This window comes from Thermobia domestica, chromosome 7 (assembly GCF_964235325.1).
Source record: "Thermobia domestica chromosome 7, izTheDome1.hap1.1, whole genome shotgun sequence".
In the NCBI taxonomy this organism is placed as follows: Eukaryota; Metazoa; Arthropoda; class Insecta; order Zygentoma; family Lepismatidae; genus Thermobia; species Thermobia domestica.
In genome coordinates this window covers 275,093,357-275,110,114 of record NC_137460.1, presented here as the reverse complement: position 1 = coordinate 275,110,114, position 16,758 = coordinate 275,093,357, and the positions used below count along the sequence as shown (strand labels likewise).

The 16,758-nt window shown below is 35.3% G+C and overlaps 1 protein-coding gene across 9 annotated transcripts in view; it reads right to left on the bottom strand.

The window, feature by feature from the left end:
• Nucleotides 1–16,758, bottom strand: part of LOC145690935 (uncharacterized) — a 172,330-nt gene that overhangs the window by 59,231 nt on the left and 96,341 nt on the right. For all 9 annotated transcript variants that reach the window (XM_081766382.1, XM_081766381.1, XM_081766384.1 and 6 more), the window contains 3 exons: nt 14,248–14,766; nt 11,208–11,753; nt 4,349–4,597 (listed from right to left, as the gene is read on the bottom strand). In XM_081766382.1, the coding sequence (XP_081622508.1) occupies nt 4,349–4,597; nt 11,208–11,753; nt 14,248–14,766 (1,314 nt within the window). The remainder of the gene's footprint in view (nt 1–4,348; nt 4,598–11,207; nt 11,754–14,247; nt 14,767–16,758) is intronic.

Genomic DNA, 16,758 nt, shown 5'->3' with positions numbered 1-16,758 from the left:
AATATTCATATAGCCTACATGAATTGCAGGTTGCTTCTTTAGATAGTTCTAATCTTCGTCAACAGGAGACAGTCACATTTAGTATTGTAGAAGCTTTATCTCCTGCGTTCCGAGAAAGTTCTTTTTTTATTTTTTATTTGTGGTTTCTTGCTCTGTAGGAAAATATTTCAACGAAACTGTTGCTAATTACTGAGAGTATTCTTATAATATTTGGTCTAGGAATTAATTCGTTCGGGTGGACAAGAGATGGCGCAACGAACGGAGCGTCCCACAGTTCCGTGTATCCACACATGTGTTACAAACCCCTGTCATCGCGTATCGTTCGTAGTATAGGGCAGTGGATTAAAGCGTCAACAACACCAGTTTGTAGTTAAGTGAACATGGCGCAATTTGTGCCTGATAAAGTGTTTTTGCGGGGTGTCCTGCTGCATTACTTTAACATGCAGAAAAGTGCGACTGAAAGTCATCGTATTTTGGTGGAAGTGTATGGTGACCATGCTCTAGCTGAGCGAACGTGTCAGAAGTGGTTTGCACGGTTTAGAAGTGGTGATTTCGGCTTGGCAGACCAAGAGCGAGCTGGACAGCCAAAAAAAATTCAAGACGAAGAATTGACAGCATTGCTCGAGCAGGATTCGTGTCAAACGCAGGAACAACTTGCAGCAGCATTAGGCGTTGATCAAACAACAGTCTCCAAACGCTTGAAAGCCATGGGAATGATTCAAAAGATGTCACATTGGGTTCTACATGAATTGAAAGACAGAGACGTTGAAAGACGAAAAACCATTTGCGAATTGCTGCTTCAACGACAGAGCAGAAAGGGGTTTCTGCATCGAATTATTACGGGTGATGAAAAGTGGATCCATTACGAGAACCCTAAACGAAAAAAGGCCTGGGTGAAACCAGGTCCATCACAACCAAAACGAGATATTCACTGTGCAATGGTTATGCTGTGCATATGGTGGGATATGAAAGGTGTGGTGTACTATGAGCTGCTGCAATCGGGTGAAACTATGAATGGAGAACGTTATCGACGACAATTAATGCGTTTGAAGCAAGCTCTGGCCAGAACACGACCAGAATGGGAGAACAGACATGATAAACTTATTGTTCAACATGATAACGCTCGCCCACATGTCGCAAAACCGGTCAAAACCTATTTAGAAAATGTCGGATGGGAAGTTTTACCCCACCCGCCGTATTCACCAGACGTTGCTCCTTCGGACTACTACTTGTTCGATTGCATGAACAACGATTTGATTGGACAGCGGTTTACTTCTTCAGAAGATATCGAAACATGGGTCTCTGACTGGATCGCCTCCAAGGATGAGGACTTCTTTCGCCACGGAATCCGTACATTGCCTGACAGATGGGCGAAAGTGGTGGCTAGCGATGGACAATATTTTTCTTAAGGTATTTATGTATTTTGTGTTTGTACTACAGCTTCAATGTGTGCGTACCAACCGCACGAATTAATTCCTAGACCAAATATTTGACCATAATAGGGCAATGCTGCTCAGTAGCTACATATAAGACCTATTTTATAGCAATGTTGCTTTGAAATAAACATCCTGTATTTTGTAACCAAAGTGTAAAAATACTTTAAAAATTACGAAATTATGATCAAGACGACTTGGTTCAACCGTAAAAGCAAACTAAATATTTTAACGGTAATGCTATGAATGCTTGCCAATTAAAGGGTTAAAGTGAACTGTTACTACATAAAGAAAAAGTTTGTTTGGACACCTCGGTTAATATGTTATCTATTTCATTATGAAGTCTAAAATGATAAATGGTATTAATATGAGAAATCGTAGGTTAAGAGAAGAATGTAATTTTTTAAAAGTAAGAACGTAATCTGTATTATAAAAATGAAAGTCAATATATTTGTGACTTTAGAACTCTTGAACCACCCGACAGATCTCAATTAAATTTTCAACATACATGAGATTCGGGCCTGGGATGTTTTTTTTTTTTTTTTTTTTTCTCACTTTAACGGTGCTACTTAGGGGAGGCGGGATATATATATATATACAAGAAAATGTATATATATAGAAAATGACCAATATTAGTGTCGAATCTATAGTTTTCAGGGTTGCTGAGACGAGCCGTGACACTTCCGATGGCGTTTAAATCCAAATTCAGCCCTGCAATTTGAGGGAGGGAGGAAATATATAAGAATAATCGAAAATGACCGATATCCGAGAGCGCTTCAGTAATAGTAAAAAGTGACTGATTAACGGAACGTATTACTAATTTTTCTTATTTTAACACAGTGAAGCGGGTAATTGACACTATTAATAAATAAAATATTTTCACAAACGTTTCAATAAAACAAGAATAATGAAACATTCAATGAATCAACATAAATACGTAATTAATAAAATACATCTTTACAACATACTGAATTTTTAAAATAATGTGAAATGATCTTGATTATACTTTTTTTTTTTTTTTTTTAATTTTCTTAGCTTGGTGGAGAAATACATGGTATAAACATCTAATCAGAAATATTATCGTATCGTTAAACAAGCGATGGTGGTTGAGTGTATGTTGAAAATGAAATCTATAAGTTTAACGTCCTACGATTATGCCCTTCAGGCTAAGGGAGACGGATGATTAAAGGAAGTGAATGATTGTGGAAGAAAAAAATGAAATTAAATTTCTGAGTTTTACGTCCCACGGTTATGCCGGTTAGGCTAAAGGAGACGATGATGATGAGTGATGAATGAAATGGTGGAATGAAGAAAGTGAGAGGAAACGGGAGAACCCCGAGAAAACATACGGACACGGTGTTTGTCCATCACCAAGTTCACTTGGCGGGGCCTGGGATCGAACCCGGGACCCCAAGCACCAGAGGTGAACGCTCTACCACTGACCCACCGCGGCCCAATGATTATGGAAGAAGTGATGGAATGAGAAAGTGGGAGGAAACAGTGGTACTCCGAGGAAACTCACGGGCATGATGTTATCCATCACAAACTACTTGACCGGGGACCGAACCAGCGTCCCCAAGCACCAGAGATAAGCACTGTACTATTGAGCTTAATCGGCTCGAGCTTAAGCACTGTGCCTCCCAGTATATGTTGAGTGTGAATCTGTTTTCTACATTAGTGGTTCGAAACTGGTGTGTCGCGCAGTCCCAAAGGATAGGTTGAGAAATTTAAAAATTTAAAAATTATGAAGCGTTTAATGATCACAGCACCTCTTCCGCCTCACACACACAAAATTTCCGTGTACCGGACCCCAGGATATCAATTCAATTTATTTTGTTACACATAATCCAAATTTCAAAACCTCAGGACGATTGATCATGTCATTTTTTTATGGGTAAAAAACTTGAGCAATTTTGAATCGGCAGGGTACATGTAACAAAGCTGAAAAAAAAAAAAAAAAAAAAAAAACACAGGGTACGGATTCCATGTATTTTGTTACACAAAATCAAAATTATGTGTAACAAAATTGTTTTAATAAGTTCCCACAAATACACTATTTTAAGGAATATATCATATTTAACCATTTTCCCGTATCTAAGGAATGGTTTGAAATATCAAATTAGTGTAAACGGCATTATGATCTTCATAGTAAAACTATCTACGTAGTTGAATTGATATTGGATGGGCATTATCCCGTCCTTCTCACTTGCGTTACTATTGTTATTCGTGTTGCCTCTAAAATTTGGTAGCTTTTCGATATTTGTAATATTATAGCCTCCTTAGTTTGCAATACTGCATAAAAACTATGATGTTCTAACTATTTGTTTTAGATTTGAAATACGCAATAACCTGATGTAGTGTCATTTTGGAAAAATATAACTTTATGCTGGGTTGGCTATATTCTTAATCCGGTTGTATTGCAGAGTATACCAAACAACATTCCCCTATTTATATTTGCATGGTATAAAATTTCACCGTTTTATATCTATTATTTTAAAAGTTAGAAGGGCGTACCAATATAAACGGTCTACCCTATATATATATATATATATATATATATATATATATATATATATATATATATATATATATATATATATATATATATATTGGATAGATTCACATACCGGTTCCTCAGAGGGTCTTGACCCGACTACGATAAGTCTTATAGTAGTGGAGCTATGAACTCCTAATGTTCACTCATTTCACGTTTTCGACACTCTATAACTATAAACCTATCCACTTTTGAGCACAGGTCCACATGAACTTGTGAGGAATCTGTTCCCAAAATTTTGTGACTCATTTTTGTAACACCCTGTATATAAACGACTCGACTTGAGAATTTCCTCCTTAAAAAAAAAAAAAAAAAAAGTTAAAAATACGACAGAGATGTTAACGATCGTAACACAACTTACCATTTCCTAAGCATACAAAGGATGACAAGAATTCTTTACTCGAATCATTACTTGTTACTTCCCAGGCACATCTTGATATAAGCTTCTTACATAGTTCACAGCTGTCTACATTAAATATACAGTTTTTCCTTAAGAGCGAGTAGTTTCCAACAGTGCCACACACACCGCAAGCTATTGGCGACTTCTGTTCCGCATCGAATTCTTGCTGCTCTTTATCCTCAGAAACTTCAGAGGCAGAGATATCTGTCACTGAAAAATAAGCATTCAACCTTTCTTGTAGCAAATATATGACACACAATCATAGTCATACGTCTTGCGAATAAAATCAGAAAAATAAACACACTGCTGAACAAGACTGTACTTATTTAATATAAAAACACATTGTACGTCTGATGAGGATCTTGGCTAGAATATCGAAACGTCACGTATAAATGTGTTTTTATATTTAATACGTACAGTCTTGTTCAGCAGTGTGTTTATTTTTCAGCAAATATATGTAACAATAATCGATATCTACACAAGTAAGTTTTCCTTATTAAATAATAATAATAATACAAGGCTCATTTAATAAATAACGGAAAAGTTGTACAAAAAAATCTAAAATACGACAGTGATTGTTATACTCGGTTCACACTAAATTCTGGTATTTACTTTCCGAGAATTTCCCTGGCCCGAGAACATTATAATTTATGGTTAGGCTTAGAAATGAATAATTTTTTAGTCGCCTTCCATCACCCTCATAGCCACCCAATAGTATCTTTTGGATGTTTTTAAATAGAGTGTAAGGTTACTTTCTTACTGAAAATACTTATTATTAGTCAAACTTCGTGTATTTCAAATACAATAAAACATTAATGACAAACAATAAGTACAGTAGACTCCGAGTATCAGGCCTAATGTAGAGGAAGGGCAGGCCGGATGACAAAAAGGGTGGATATGCCGGAGTTCTATGAATAGTCTCCTACACAGTCACTACAAATTTTCTTTTCGTTTATCATCCATTTTCAAATCTTCACTGTAGTACACTTAAAAAAACATTAAGTACACCACAAGAACAATTTATGATGATAAGGTACTGTACGTATTGTACAGTTATAATCAGGAAAAGCGGCAAGCGTACCATACTGAGATCCGTTATACATTGACGAAACAATGAACAAGGAGCAGAATGCTGCTCTTTTCCTGTAACAACTTTGTATTTTGCACACGACACGTACGATTATCGTAGCAGACGCCCACTTTCAATGCCTTGGTAATTGTTGCCAGTGCAACGCCTTGCCTTCCTCATAAAAGAAAACTAGGCTACACAGTCACAATACTCGAAAGTCTACTCTATACACTAATGATATATTTAATATTTCAGCATTCTCAATACACTTAAACAAAGAAAGCAAACACGTAACTTGATATCTCTCCTTGATTACCTACAATCAAGAAAACGAACTTCTTTGTTTTGCGGTATCTAAATTATTGATTTAATTAGTTCTTTTTCTTTCAAAGCTTTAAGTTTTAACACTTTTAGGCGCTCCTTAAGATTCTTTATTTCTAAAGATAATTTTATTTTATTATTTTTAGACTTTTTCGTGACTCGTCTTCGAGTATGTCTTGATTCCTTGAGGTGTTCTTTATATATTCTGGATATTTAAAGAAAGAAAAAAAAAAAAGACCTCTTTTATGAAAAACAGCATATTGTCCTAATTTTCGGTATATTTTGAAGCGTTTCCCTGTCTTTCTCTGAATCATTTTAATTTCTCTGACTTTCAAAGTCAGTTCAACTCTCTCATGTTTCTTACTTTGTGGTGCAACCCTAGAGCTATTCATAACTGGAGCTAGAAAACATGCGTTGCCCAAGGGCGCTAGGAACAAATTACACCAGATGTCGGCACCCTTACACGATTGCTCCAGGCAGAGTAGAGAAGTTGGGTTATATTTCTGTTGACTGAAAGCGTGCGACCGATATAAATTCATCGCCGCGTAATATTCACTACAGTGACAAAAAAGTATGAGTTGAACACATGTTTATGAATGGGCTCAGAAGTTCAAACAGGGCATAACCAATGTTAAGGATTTTTCCCGTCCAGGTCGTTTTTCCATTGCGACAGAAAACATTGCGAATGTGGAAAAATCGGTGTATTATTTTATATGAAATTTGTTCACAGATAGTTAGGTTAAGAATTATATTTTTGGGCATTACTAGCACCTAGATAGCGTATCTAGGCCTGTTATGTATGAGGGATGACATATCTCGGCGACAACACTATCTGGGGAATTGGGAAAGAAGCAAGCGACCTGGACCATATGTTAGGTACCATCCCGGCGCTTGCCTCGTGTGAATGAGGAAAAAAAAAATAGCAGAACGTGACTCAGGATGGCTGGTCTAAGAAAGATTTTACATCTTTTATACTGAACGTTCTCACTGTAATCAAGCCCGGGACCGCTAGCATAAAAGGCCAGAACGTTAGTGACTATCCTATGCACTCAGCCCAGTATAACTTTTGTGATGTGTTGAGTTTTAGCAAAGTGCGTGGGATAGAGTGACCAGACGTACTGATTTTCGCAGTACAGTAGTGTTTTTCAAAGAGCTGTCCTGCGTTTTGCGAAAACGCCTAGAAAATCGAGAAATGTCCTTTTTTAAAATGTTTTGAGTTAACTTATTACCAATATTTTAATGTTCAACGAACTTAAAAAGTTCGTTACTGAATTCTTTATAACTGTGTGTTTTGTCTCTCTTATTTGCGAATTTTCCAATTATGAGCCCTCCATTTGACAGAGCATCAAATGCTATCTGAAAGAAATGATGGAATTTTTTGCGTTGCTATTACCGTTCGCGAGATGCTGGCCAAAAAGAGTTCCGATTTCGGGATATTTAAGGAGTCATATCTCGGGAACCGTAGGTCATAGAGAGATGAAATTGGTGTTGATCAATACGAATATTGATTCAGTAACTGGTACTGGCACTGAATCAATTTCACATAAATTAAAAAAAAAAAAAAATGTTTTTAAGCTCATTCTGGCAATGCTCTTCGAGCATTCTCAACTTGTTTATTCTTTATTCACAACATTTTTAATCACAGGAACTCTTTTGCTGACTGATAAACCACTGTTATTTTTTTTAACACTCCTCCAAGATTAGGATAGGAGAATAATCAACGAACTATTGTTTTGTAGTACATTGTTTTTACTGCTTGTTGAGATATCGGAAAGGTAAGAAAGATTTCTAGTTTATACAGCGATGCTAACCAAATTAAGTAGAAATTCCCTCGTGCCGGCCCAAATTTTCCCTCATTTCTTAAAATAATCACACGCTCCGAAAATCCATTAAAAAAAAAAAAAAAGTATTTAGCCCTACATGAAGTTTAACTGTACATTTATACAAATAAACCATTCATCAAAGCATTTGGAGTTGTGTTCAATTTCTTAAACAGTTTTGTTCGGAACTTTTCTTTTTAACAAAAATGAATGAGTAAATTACGGTTAACGTTAAATGAAATAAGGCCGACGCAGTAAACTATCATATACTATTATATTTGTGTCTTACTTTTTGCTTGTCTGAATTTGGTCACCCTAGTGTAGGACGTTTGATATCGGAAATGAAAGAAACATTTTTATATGTGAAGGAAATTTTTGTGTCAGTATGAAGCTGACAGGAATGCATTCCTTCATCGCATTGTCATTGGAGATAAAAAAAAAAAAAAAAGGTTCAGATTTCCACACCTTTGGCCGACTTACAAATGCTGCACGCGGACAGAGGTTCCAGAATGATTGGGAAGTCCAGTCAGCGGTGCATGAGTAATTACGCACGCATCTGAAAGTTTTCTTTTCTTGTGAAATCAGTGTCTTTGTCAAGCGCTGGTGTAAGCGCATTGAACTAGGGGGGGGGGGGGGAGGCGAGTAAGTTGAAAAATAATAGTTTCGTTATTTAGCTGCTCGTTATAAGTATTCTGGAAAAAAAAAAGTTATATATTGAATGAGCCATGTAATAAACAAAATCTTACCTAGGTAATTTTCCATAAGCAGTATGCTAAAATCTTCGGATAAATATCTATGGTCACTGCACAAGAAGAAGGAGGAAATAAATACGAACACACAGACAAAATTTCATTGAAGTTAACCATTCAATTAGGAGTACAATGGAAAAATTATTAAACAGAGTAAATCAGGCGAATATTTATGCGATCAGACAACTTTGAAACCCTATACAAATAATAAATTTTAAAACTAATACATTTTTTTTTTTTTTTTGGTTCAATAATTAAAATTCTTTCACAATGATTTTAACTTCTTGTTTTGTTGTCTCTTCAGGTGTTGACCAGATTACACTACTCAACAATTTTTCACTTTTTGTTTTTTTACAGAAACGAAACTAGCATTCCTTACTATTGATTTTTGGTCGCTGAACAGGAAAATCACACTTAAAAATCCTCTTCTGACTCAGGTTTCTAAGTAAATTAACGTTTTACATTCTGCATATGACATTATGGGCCAATTTGGGTACATGATTTGAAATAATCCTGTTACACGGTACAAGTTTCGTTCCTGACAAGTGTTTGCTGCCTATTCGACTTGGCACCATTGTACATTATCAACAACCGGTAAAACAGTGTCACAAGTCACGTTAGGCAATTGTCGCAAGCGTTTCCATTTAACGTCTCCAATCGTATTCGTGGCAGTGCTGCAGGCAGTAGTTTGGAGAATTCTTACTGTTGTACCAGCAGAAAGTAAGTCAGTGAGGACATTACTGCCGTTTTACATTTCTATGTTTTTAATTGCGAAGTGTTTGTTGCTCATGGAAAGTGAGAATGAACCGCGTCTGTAAAAGTCTTCTGAACAACGTGTTTCATAAGGCAGACGTGATTTGCAGTTCCAGGAAGCAGAGTGCGCATGTCACTCAAAATGCACTTCTTCTACTCTCATCTGGATGTCTTTTCAGTGAATTGTGGATCTTTCAGTGGCGAAGAAGGAGAGCAATTTCTCCACGACATTTCTGCCATGAAACAACATTACAAAGAGAACTGGTCCGTGTCTATGTTAGCGGACATCTGCTGGATGATTCCCAGAGATGTTCCAAATATTCCTCACAAGAGGCAGGCAAAGAGACGGGGTGTTTAAAACAGGTATTTTTACCGCTACAAGTCTCTTTCTATAGCGTTATATGCAAAACGCCGAAGGTGAATTTACTACAAAATCTGTGCCAGGAGCACCTGATATTGTGGTATTTGTGTCCAGCGTCCAAAAATCTATGAGGAAGGGCTAATTTTATTTCTGTAATATTTCAATGTTTGGTAACTTGTAGTTGTCGTAGTGTTATATGCAGAATATAAAACCTGAGCCAGGAGAGAATTTTAAGTGTGATTTTCGTGTTCAGCGGCCAAAAATCAATAAAGAGCGGCTACTTTCGTTTATAGCACTAAACTAATAAAAGATACATTTTACATGAAAGCAAACTACAATAGTTGCTGATTTCCTGAAGTATATGAATACCACAATATTTTGCATTAACACAAATTACTTGTCCTTTACAAATCTTACTTCTGCTTTGTTGATAAAGCTTTCGACTAAACAATCTGGCACAATCATAGAATTGAATATAACTGTTTTTATGATAAAATTACGTTTGCGAAAAATATAATTTGTGGAGGTTCATTTTAACCAATAGTGCTGTTTATAATAGGATGTTGGTAAACTAAAACAAGAATGTTTAGCTATGGGCAATCTCCTGCTGACTAACATTGTAATGTTCATGTCGAGACCAAAATCTTACAAAATGAAGAACTTTAAAAGAAAGAAAGCAAAAACTTTAGTTTTGTAGATTATCCTTTAATAATTTACAAGAATGAAGAACAGCCACAGTTTCTTCTTAAACAATTAAAAAAAAAAAAAAAAAAAAAAAAAACGCTGATTCTACAGTTAAATGTATAGTTTGAGACACAAAGTGATACTTTTTCGAATCCCTACCTACCTTTCCATACAAGAGAAATATTTTTATTTATTTATTTATTTTTACTTTTTTCATTTACAGAAAACTTAACTCGAGCTGTTCAATATCATGAAAACTCTCGTTAATCAAAAATGAAATGAAATCTTCAAGTTTTACGTCCCACGGTTAAGCTGGCTAGAATGAAGGGGACAATGATTATGAAAAATGAATGAAATGGTAAAATGATGTGGGAGGAAATGGGAGAACCCCGAGAAAACCCACGTACACGGTGTCTGTCCACTACAAAGTTCATTTAGTGCGAGCTGGGATCGAACCAAGGATCCCATGTACCAGTGTCCTTGGTTTATTCGCCGTCATCATCATCACCGTCTTCTTTAATCTAGCCGGCATGATCGTGGGACGTAAAACTTAAGAAAATTTCATTTTTCCAAACTATGGTATCATTAGTTATTAGTAACCATTTTATAACCGTTTATGATTTTTATCTCACATTCACTAGCTGAGATCATACTGATTAAAACAGATGAAAAATAAAGATTATTAATTTTCAAAACAGCACATTAATAATACGATTATCTATTGTGGCCGATTGGAGAGGATCCGAAGAGTTTACTTCCGTCTGATATAACAATCAGAACTGAAAACTAGAAGCATTTAAGGATTTAATAAAACGGAATTTAAAATTGTATAAATGATTATTTAAAAGAAATTCTAAGTTTAATATTTTACGTATAAAGAGAAAGAAAAAGACGATTAATTTTTTTTCGATTATTTCCCAAATTCAATCAATTTTTCAACATTTGCCTGACTAAAATTAAATTTCCTACAATAAATTTCTTAGACCTCTTATGTTTGTAGCAACTCTGTTTTGAGACTAGTGTTAATATGTTGAATTTTGAGATTACAGAAGATTTTACTTACTTTGCATACTACTGAATTCTGCAGTAACACCTGGATGTTTCTGGTCTTCTGAATTATCAGCAATATGATTTGAAAGTTTTTCTAAAGCATCTGATAATACGTCAATGCAAGAATCATTTTTGGGTTTAGATGATTTTGATGTCTCTAGTCTAACAACCAAATAACACAAGGCTATTCTTCGCTTCACGCTAAGCACTTCCTCAATTTCAGGTAAGTACTTCGGATCTAGGGTTCCGTCTTCTTCCTTGTCCTCGACGCGACTCTTGTGCTGTGAGTAATGATCCCTGAGATTCCTCCACCTTAAACGGCATTCTAACCCCGACCTCTGTCTGTTTGCATGCGGCAAGGGAGCACCTCTTCTAGACATTTCATCTGCAACCACTTGCCACGCTTCTGTTGACGATTTGCTTGTGTGGAGAAGCTTCTGGATTGCTTCCTCTTTCAAGATTTCTAACAAAACTAACGTTGAATTTTTCCCGCCTATCACCTCTCGCTTCCAAAAGGCTCGCAAAGATCGTACTTTCACCTCGGTGATCACTGACGAACCTACAAACGGATATGAGATAATAACTTACATTAAAATTCAATATACATAAAGTATGGAGAGTTACTTTCAATTACAAGACTTCCTTTGTTACTAACCAGTTTGTAATCTATTTGTACCTTACACCAACATCACTCAAGAGTTTAGAACAAAAGACATGATAGCACTGAAATTACTTATTCCTATTTTAGACGCATAATTCAGGCGATTGATTTCATTCAGTACTTTCAGCATATGGTCACACACAACATTCGTTCTAGAACATCCACACTTTAAAATGAGATAGAGATTAAACTAAAAGTGATAATGAAATAAATATATTTAATTCTGATAAGCAATCAATGCGGTTATGGTTTCAAGATAACGTCGTTCAAATGTCTTTCTCTGCTTGTGTAGGTGGAATGGATTCTGAAGATGCAATTTTGCACCACTTTTGCACAAAAACACGCCACGGTAAGTTCGCAATGGTGCGTTCGGTGTTTCCTTCGTAAGTCCAGTATAATATGGCAAATTCGAACAATTTGTATGAGTTGTTGAACTGTATACTCTCCAGGCTAACTTGCCACAAACTATGCATTCTGCTGTCACACTTTAATCTTTCCAATCCAGTCAGTATTGCCAGAACACGATTTCAGGCAATTATCCGGACTATCATTGCACCGTAAGGAAAATAAATATGATATTGTAGATGTGACCATAATGGAAGAAGAATTTTAGGAAAACTAAAAATGGATCAAAAGATTGCGATCTTGGCCAATGATTAGTTTCTGGATCAGGAATTACAAAATTTTTGAACGGCCCCTAAATCGAGTTTTTGTATTTTCTACGGAATAAGCACATTATACTGATTTAAGTGATAGTTTGGGTTTGGCTACACTATATGTACTTCTCCAGATATAAAATTTACAAGAAAATTTTTGATTGAAATATATTGGATTTTTTGATCAAAAAGGCAAAAGCTACAACTGAACGTAAGATTAAGGAATCTTTTTGCATTCGTAAATTTAAGCCGAACTCAACCTGACATAGAGGAAATTAATCCAATATGGAGTGATCAAACAATAAGCAGTGTATAGTTGATTGCTGGTAAGTGAAGAGAACACTCCAGTGCTAGTGAAGTTTCACATGTCTTATGAAATCAATAAGATGCACGAGCATCGTTATCAGTTCTTCAGTCATGATGCACAGCAATTGGAAAACAGAATTTTCATCGTATAAGTGGAAGAGTCCCCATCACATAACGTGGAACAATGCTCATCGCACAGTTCAACTGCGTGAACAGTTCTTGTTTTGAATTCAAAAATAATTAAATTTTCTTGGAAAAAATGTTCTCCGAAACGATGAAAAAACAATGTTCAAATGCTGGACACACACAAAACTCCGCTGGTTCACTAACATCAAGTTGGAAACTTACCTAAAATTCAAGGTGTGGCTTGTTTATGGGATGAGAACAATGCTACTTTAAAATCAGGCTACAAAACTCGTGTATTAGATTATATATAAAATTGTACCAGCAGTTCACGTGATAGGCGGCCGCCCAAAATAGTATACGCAAGACAAGGCGCTTTCCCGGTATTAATAAATTATCTATCATTGGTTGATTGGTATCTTTTATATACATATGACTGGAAAAATGTGGAATTTGGCCAGCTGCTCTTAACACAGCTGCCGGGGCCGCGGTGGTTCAGTGATAAAGAGTTCACCTCTGGTACATGGAATCCTTGGTTTGATCCCAGCTCGTGCCAAGTGAGCTTTGTGATGACAAACCCTATGTGTGTGGGTTTTCTCGGGAGGTTCTTCCGTTTCCTTGCATTTCCTTCATTCCACCCTTTCATTCATTTCTCATGAACATCGTCTCCTTTAGCCTAACGCGCATAACCGTGGGACGTAAAACTTCATTTAATTTTTTTCCAGCACAACTGCCTTTCCACAAGGCGAATTTACACATGTAATGTGCATGTTATGAAAATTGAGAACACAGTCGCTGTTATGGTTGCTCTGGGTCCAAACATAATTAAGAAAAGTAAAATGGCATTGTCTATGGCGGAGACATGTGGAGCACTATTTGCGTTAAGAGACTGTGTTGACAAACGCATTTAATGAAGGGAATAATTGATAATTAAAACGAGATATGATAAACTACTCCGGATATTACCTCAATTACTGTACTTCCAGCAGTATTCTCTATCAAAAGAGATTGTCCTATTAAAAACTATTGAGAAATACATTTAAGTATATCGGGAGACCAAGTTTTACTTATCTGCGAAACTGTAAGTATTCCATTTTTTAAATTTGATAATGACTTCTTTTATTCCTTTTAAGATCATGAGTTTTACTTAATAAAACTGATATTTATACGGAAGTAGTAAGTGCAATAGGAACTATTTTCTCTCAATTTCTAGCTATATGACAAGGATTCTCATCACTACCATCACCTTCCACAAAGTTACTACTACCAGTATTACAATAATGATAATAATAAGAATTTACACTTACTATCCAGAGTTTTTTCTTTCTGATCTGCTTCCATTGATTCCGGAACAGATATACCACCAGAAGTATTTGAAGTTTTTTCAGCTGTAGGCAGCGATAAACTCTCAGAGGATTTCTCTGAGGATAAACTTTCCTTCTCAACCATTAAACGTGAAGTAACTTTTCCTTCGACTGAAAGCACTTTGGCTATATCATCTGCATATTCTGGAACGTCCATTTGGTTTTCATCTTCTTGCGTGGAACGTTCTCTGAAATCTAAATATTCTTGTTTTAAATAAGACCATTTATTAATAACTTCTGATCTCATTGTCGGTGTTATTTTTATGCCCTTACAACGCATCTCATTTATAATGTTGTCCCATGCTTTATCCTTTGATATTTTGTCACTATTCAGGAGTTCCTGATAATTTTCTTGTTTAAGTATGGATAATAGTACTTGAATAACATTCTGACCATTTACAGCTTTTACTTTCCAAAATTCATTTTCATCACTTTGTTCTGCTTCAGCATCAATTCCAGAATCTGAAATAATAATAATAATAATAATAATAATAATAATAATAATAATAATAATAATAATAATAATAATAATAATAATAATAATAATAAAAGAAAAAATAAAATGATTGAGCTTACACTCTTTCCTAAATGCAATGCATAAGAGGGTGCAATTATTAGTAGCCTAGTTAAGGCTTCTATGAGGATGTCAGAAGCAAGGCTATTTGTTCGCATCACAATAAAAGACAGTAGCCTAAATTATTTTTGATACAAGAAATACAATATTAACCTTCTTTTTACCAAGTGAGGTGCAAACATACCCCAGTGATGATTATTTTGCTGTTACTGCTTAAAAAGTATATCTACAAGGATGAGATTCATCGACTTTAATTATTTATTTGTATGAAATATTTTTACGGGAAGGCAATTGTACGAAATGAATTGTCTTATAAATAAATACAAATTATTAGAGTAAAATGCAGGTACACTTTACTTGGTAAATAATGTTACTTTTTAAATATGCATTGCTTTCCTTAACGATTACTAGGCGGTAGCTTATTTTAGCTTGCTTTTCATAGTTAAATGTTACTATTGTACAATTATCATGCACAAATATAAAAATGTAATGACAAGTGATGGTACAACGCTTGTACCTTTGTCCTCTGTCTTGTACTCTATTTACACGGTAAACGAGTTTTAGGTATTACACGAACGTTAGTTCTCTTGAAAGTTAGTGATAATGACTTTTTGTTATTTTGGGATGCATTGTTGGAGCAAGAGGGAAGGATGAAAAACAAGAATAAAACCACGAAACAAATATTCCTGTTGAACTGAACCATTCCTGTTGAATTGAACCAAGGAAGATGTGTAAAGTGTCCTCCACCAGGAACAGAAAGGTTCGAACAAAATGTGACGTTTGTGGCAGTTTTATTTACAAAGATCATTCAACGAAGAAACGTGTATACGAAGACTGTTAGTATTTGTAATGATAGGAATATTCGAATATACAATACGAAAGTAATTTTGTAACAATATTGGAATCCTGTTTGTTTCCAGAGAAATATTAACATGCTGTATTTTACACAAAATTCAAACTATACCGTATTTGTGAGAAAATATACGAATATATTACATTATTTTATATTTTGTAACATTAACTATGCAATAGAAGTTCCATTATAACATTCCTATATTATAATAATTAAACATTTTTATTAAAAACAGCGATTTGTATGTGCGGTGCATTTGCACCTCACTCGGTAAATAACGAGAAATATTTAAGTTAGAAAAAGAGGATTAAAAACGAAAAATAAAAGTTTAAATGTTCCATATTAAAAACAGAATAAAAATTTAAAATATTTCTAACTCATTGATTGAGTTAGAGCACATAGAGGAAATATACTATTAACATAAGAAGTGTTCATAAGAAGTGAAGAACGACTTCAACAATTTATTTCAAGACGCATGTGGTGTTAATAAAGTATTATTTCCAACAAAACCTTGGTACAAAACCAGTAACTGGATTTCGAAATAATGATTCTAGTAACCTTCTTCATAAATATCAGTTGTCATTTTAACTCCGAAAGCACTGAAAAAATGTTGGCTGGTTTGTCTTGAGCGTCCCTTTTACCATCGAGGACACCAACACGTTCACCTACATCTTTAAGTGGGAACCGAACTACATGATCTTCCACCGGAAATTAAACAAGGGTCTCTACAGCCAAGAATGTAATACATCGCAGCCTTCAGTGTGGTTTCATTGTTTGCATTACCTTTTTAGGACCGTAACACTTGTTATTTGTTTCAGCTAGTCTAGAGTTTGTAGCCTTGCAACGTAAATCTAATAATTTCATTTTAGAAGGTACCCCACACATTATCGGCAGCCAACAAGGAACGAGTAACAGGCAGTTTGTCACTGCTGTCTCGGCACAACACGCCCAAATTTGGTCATGTGCTCACGAGTGACGAAATGAAAATTCAGTGTGATACTCCCAAGTGTACCATGTATTGGTTTTT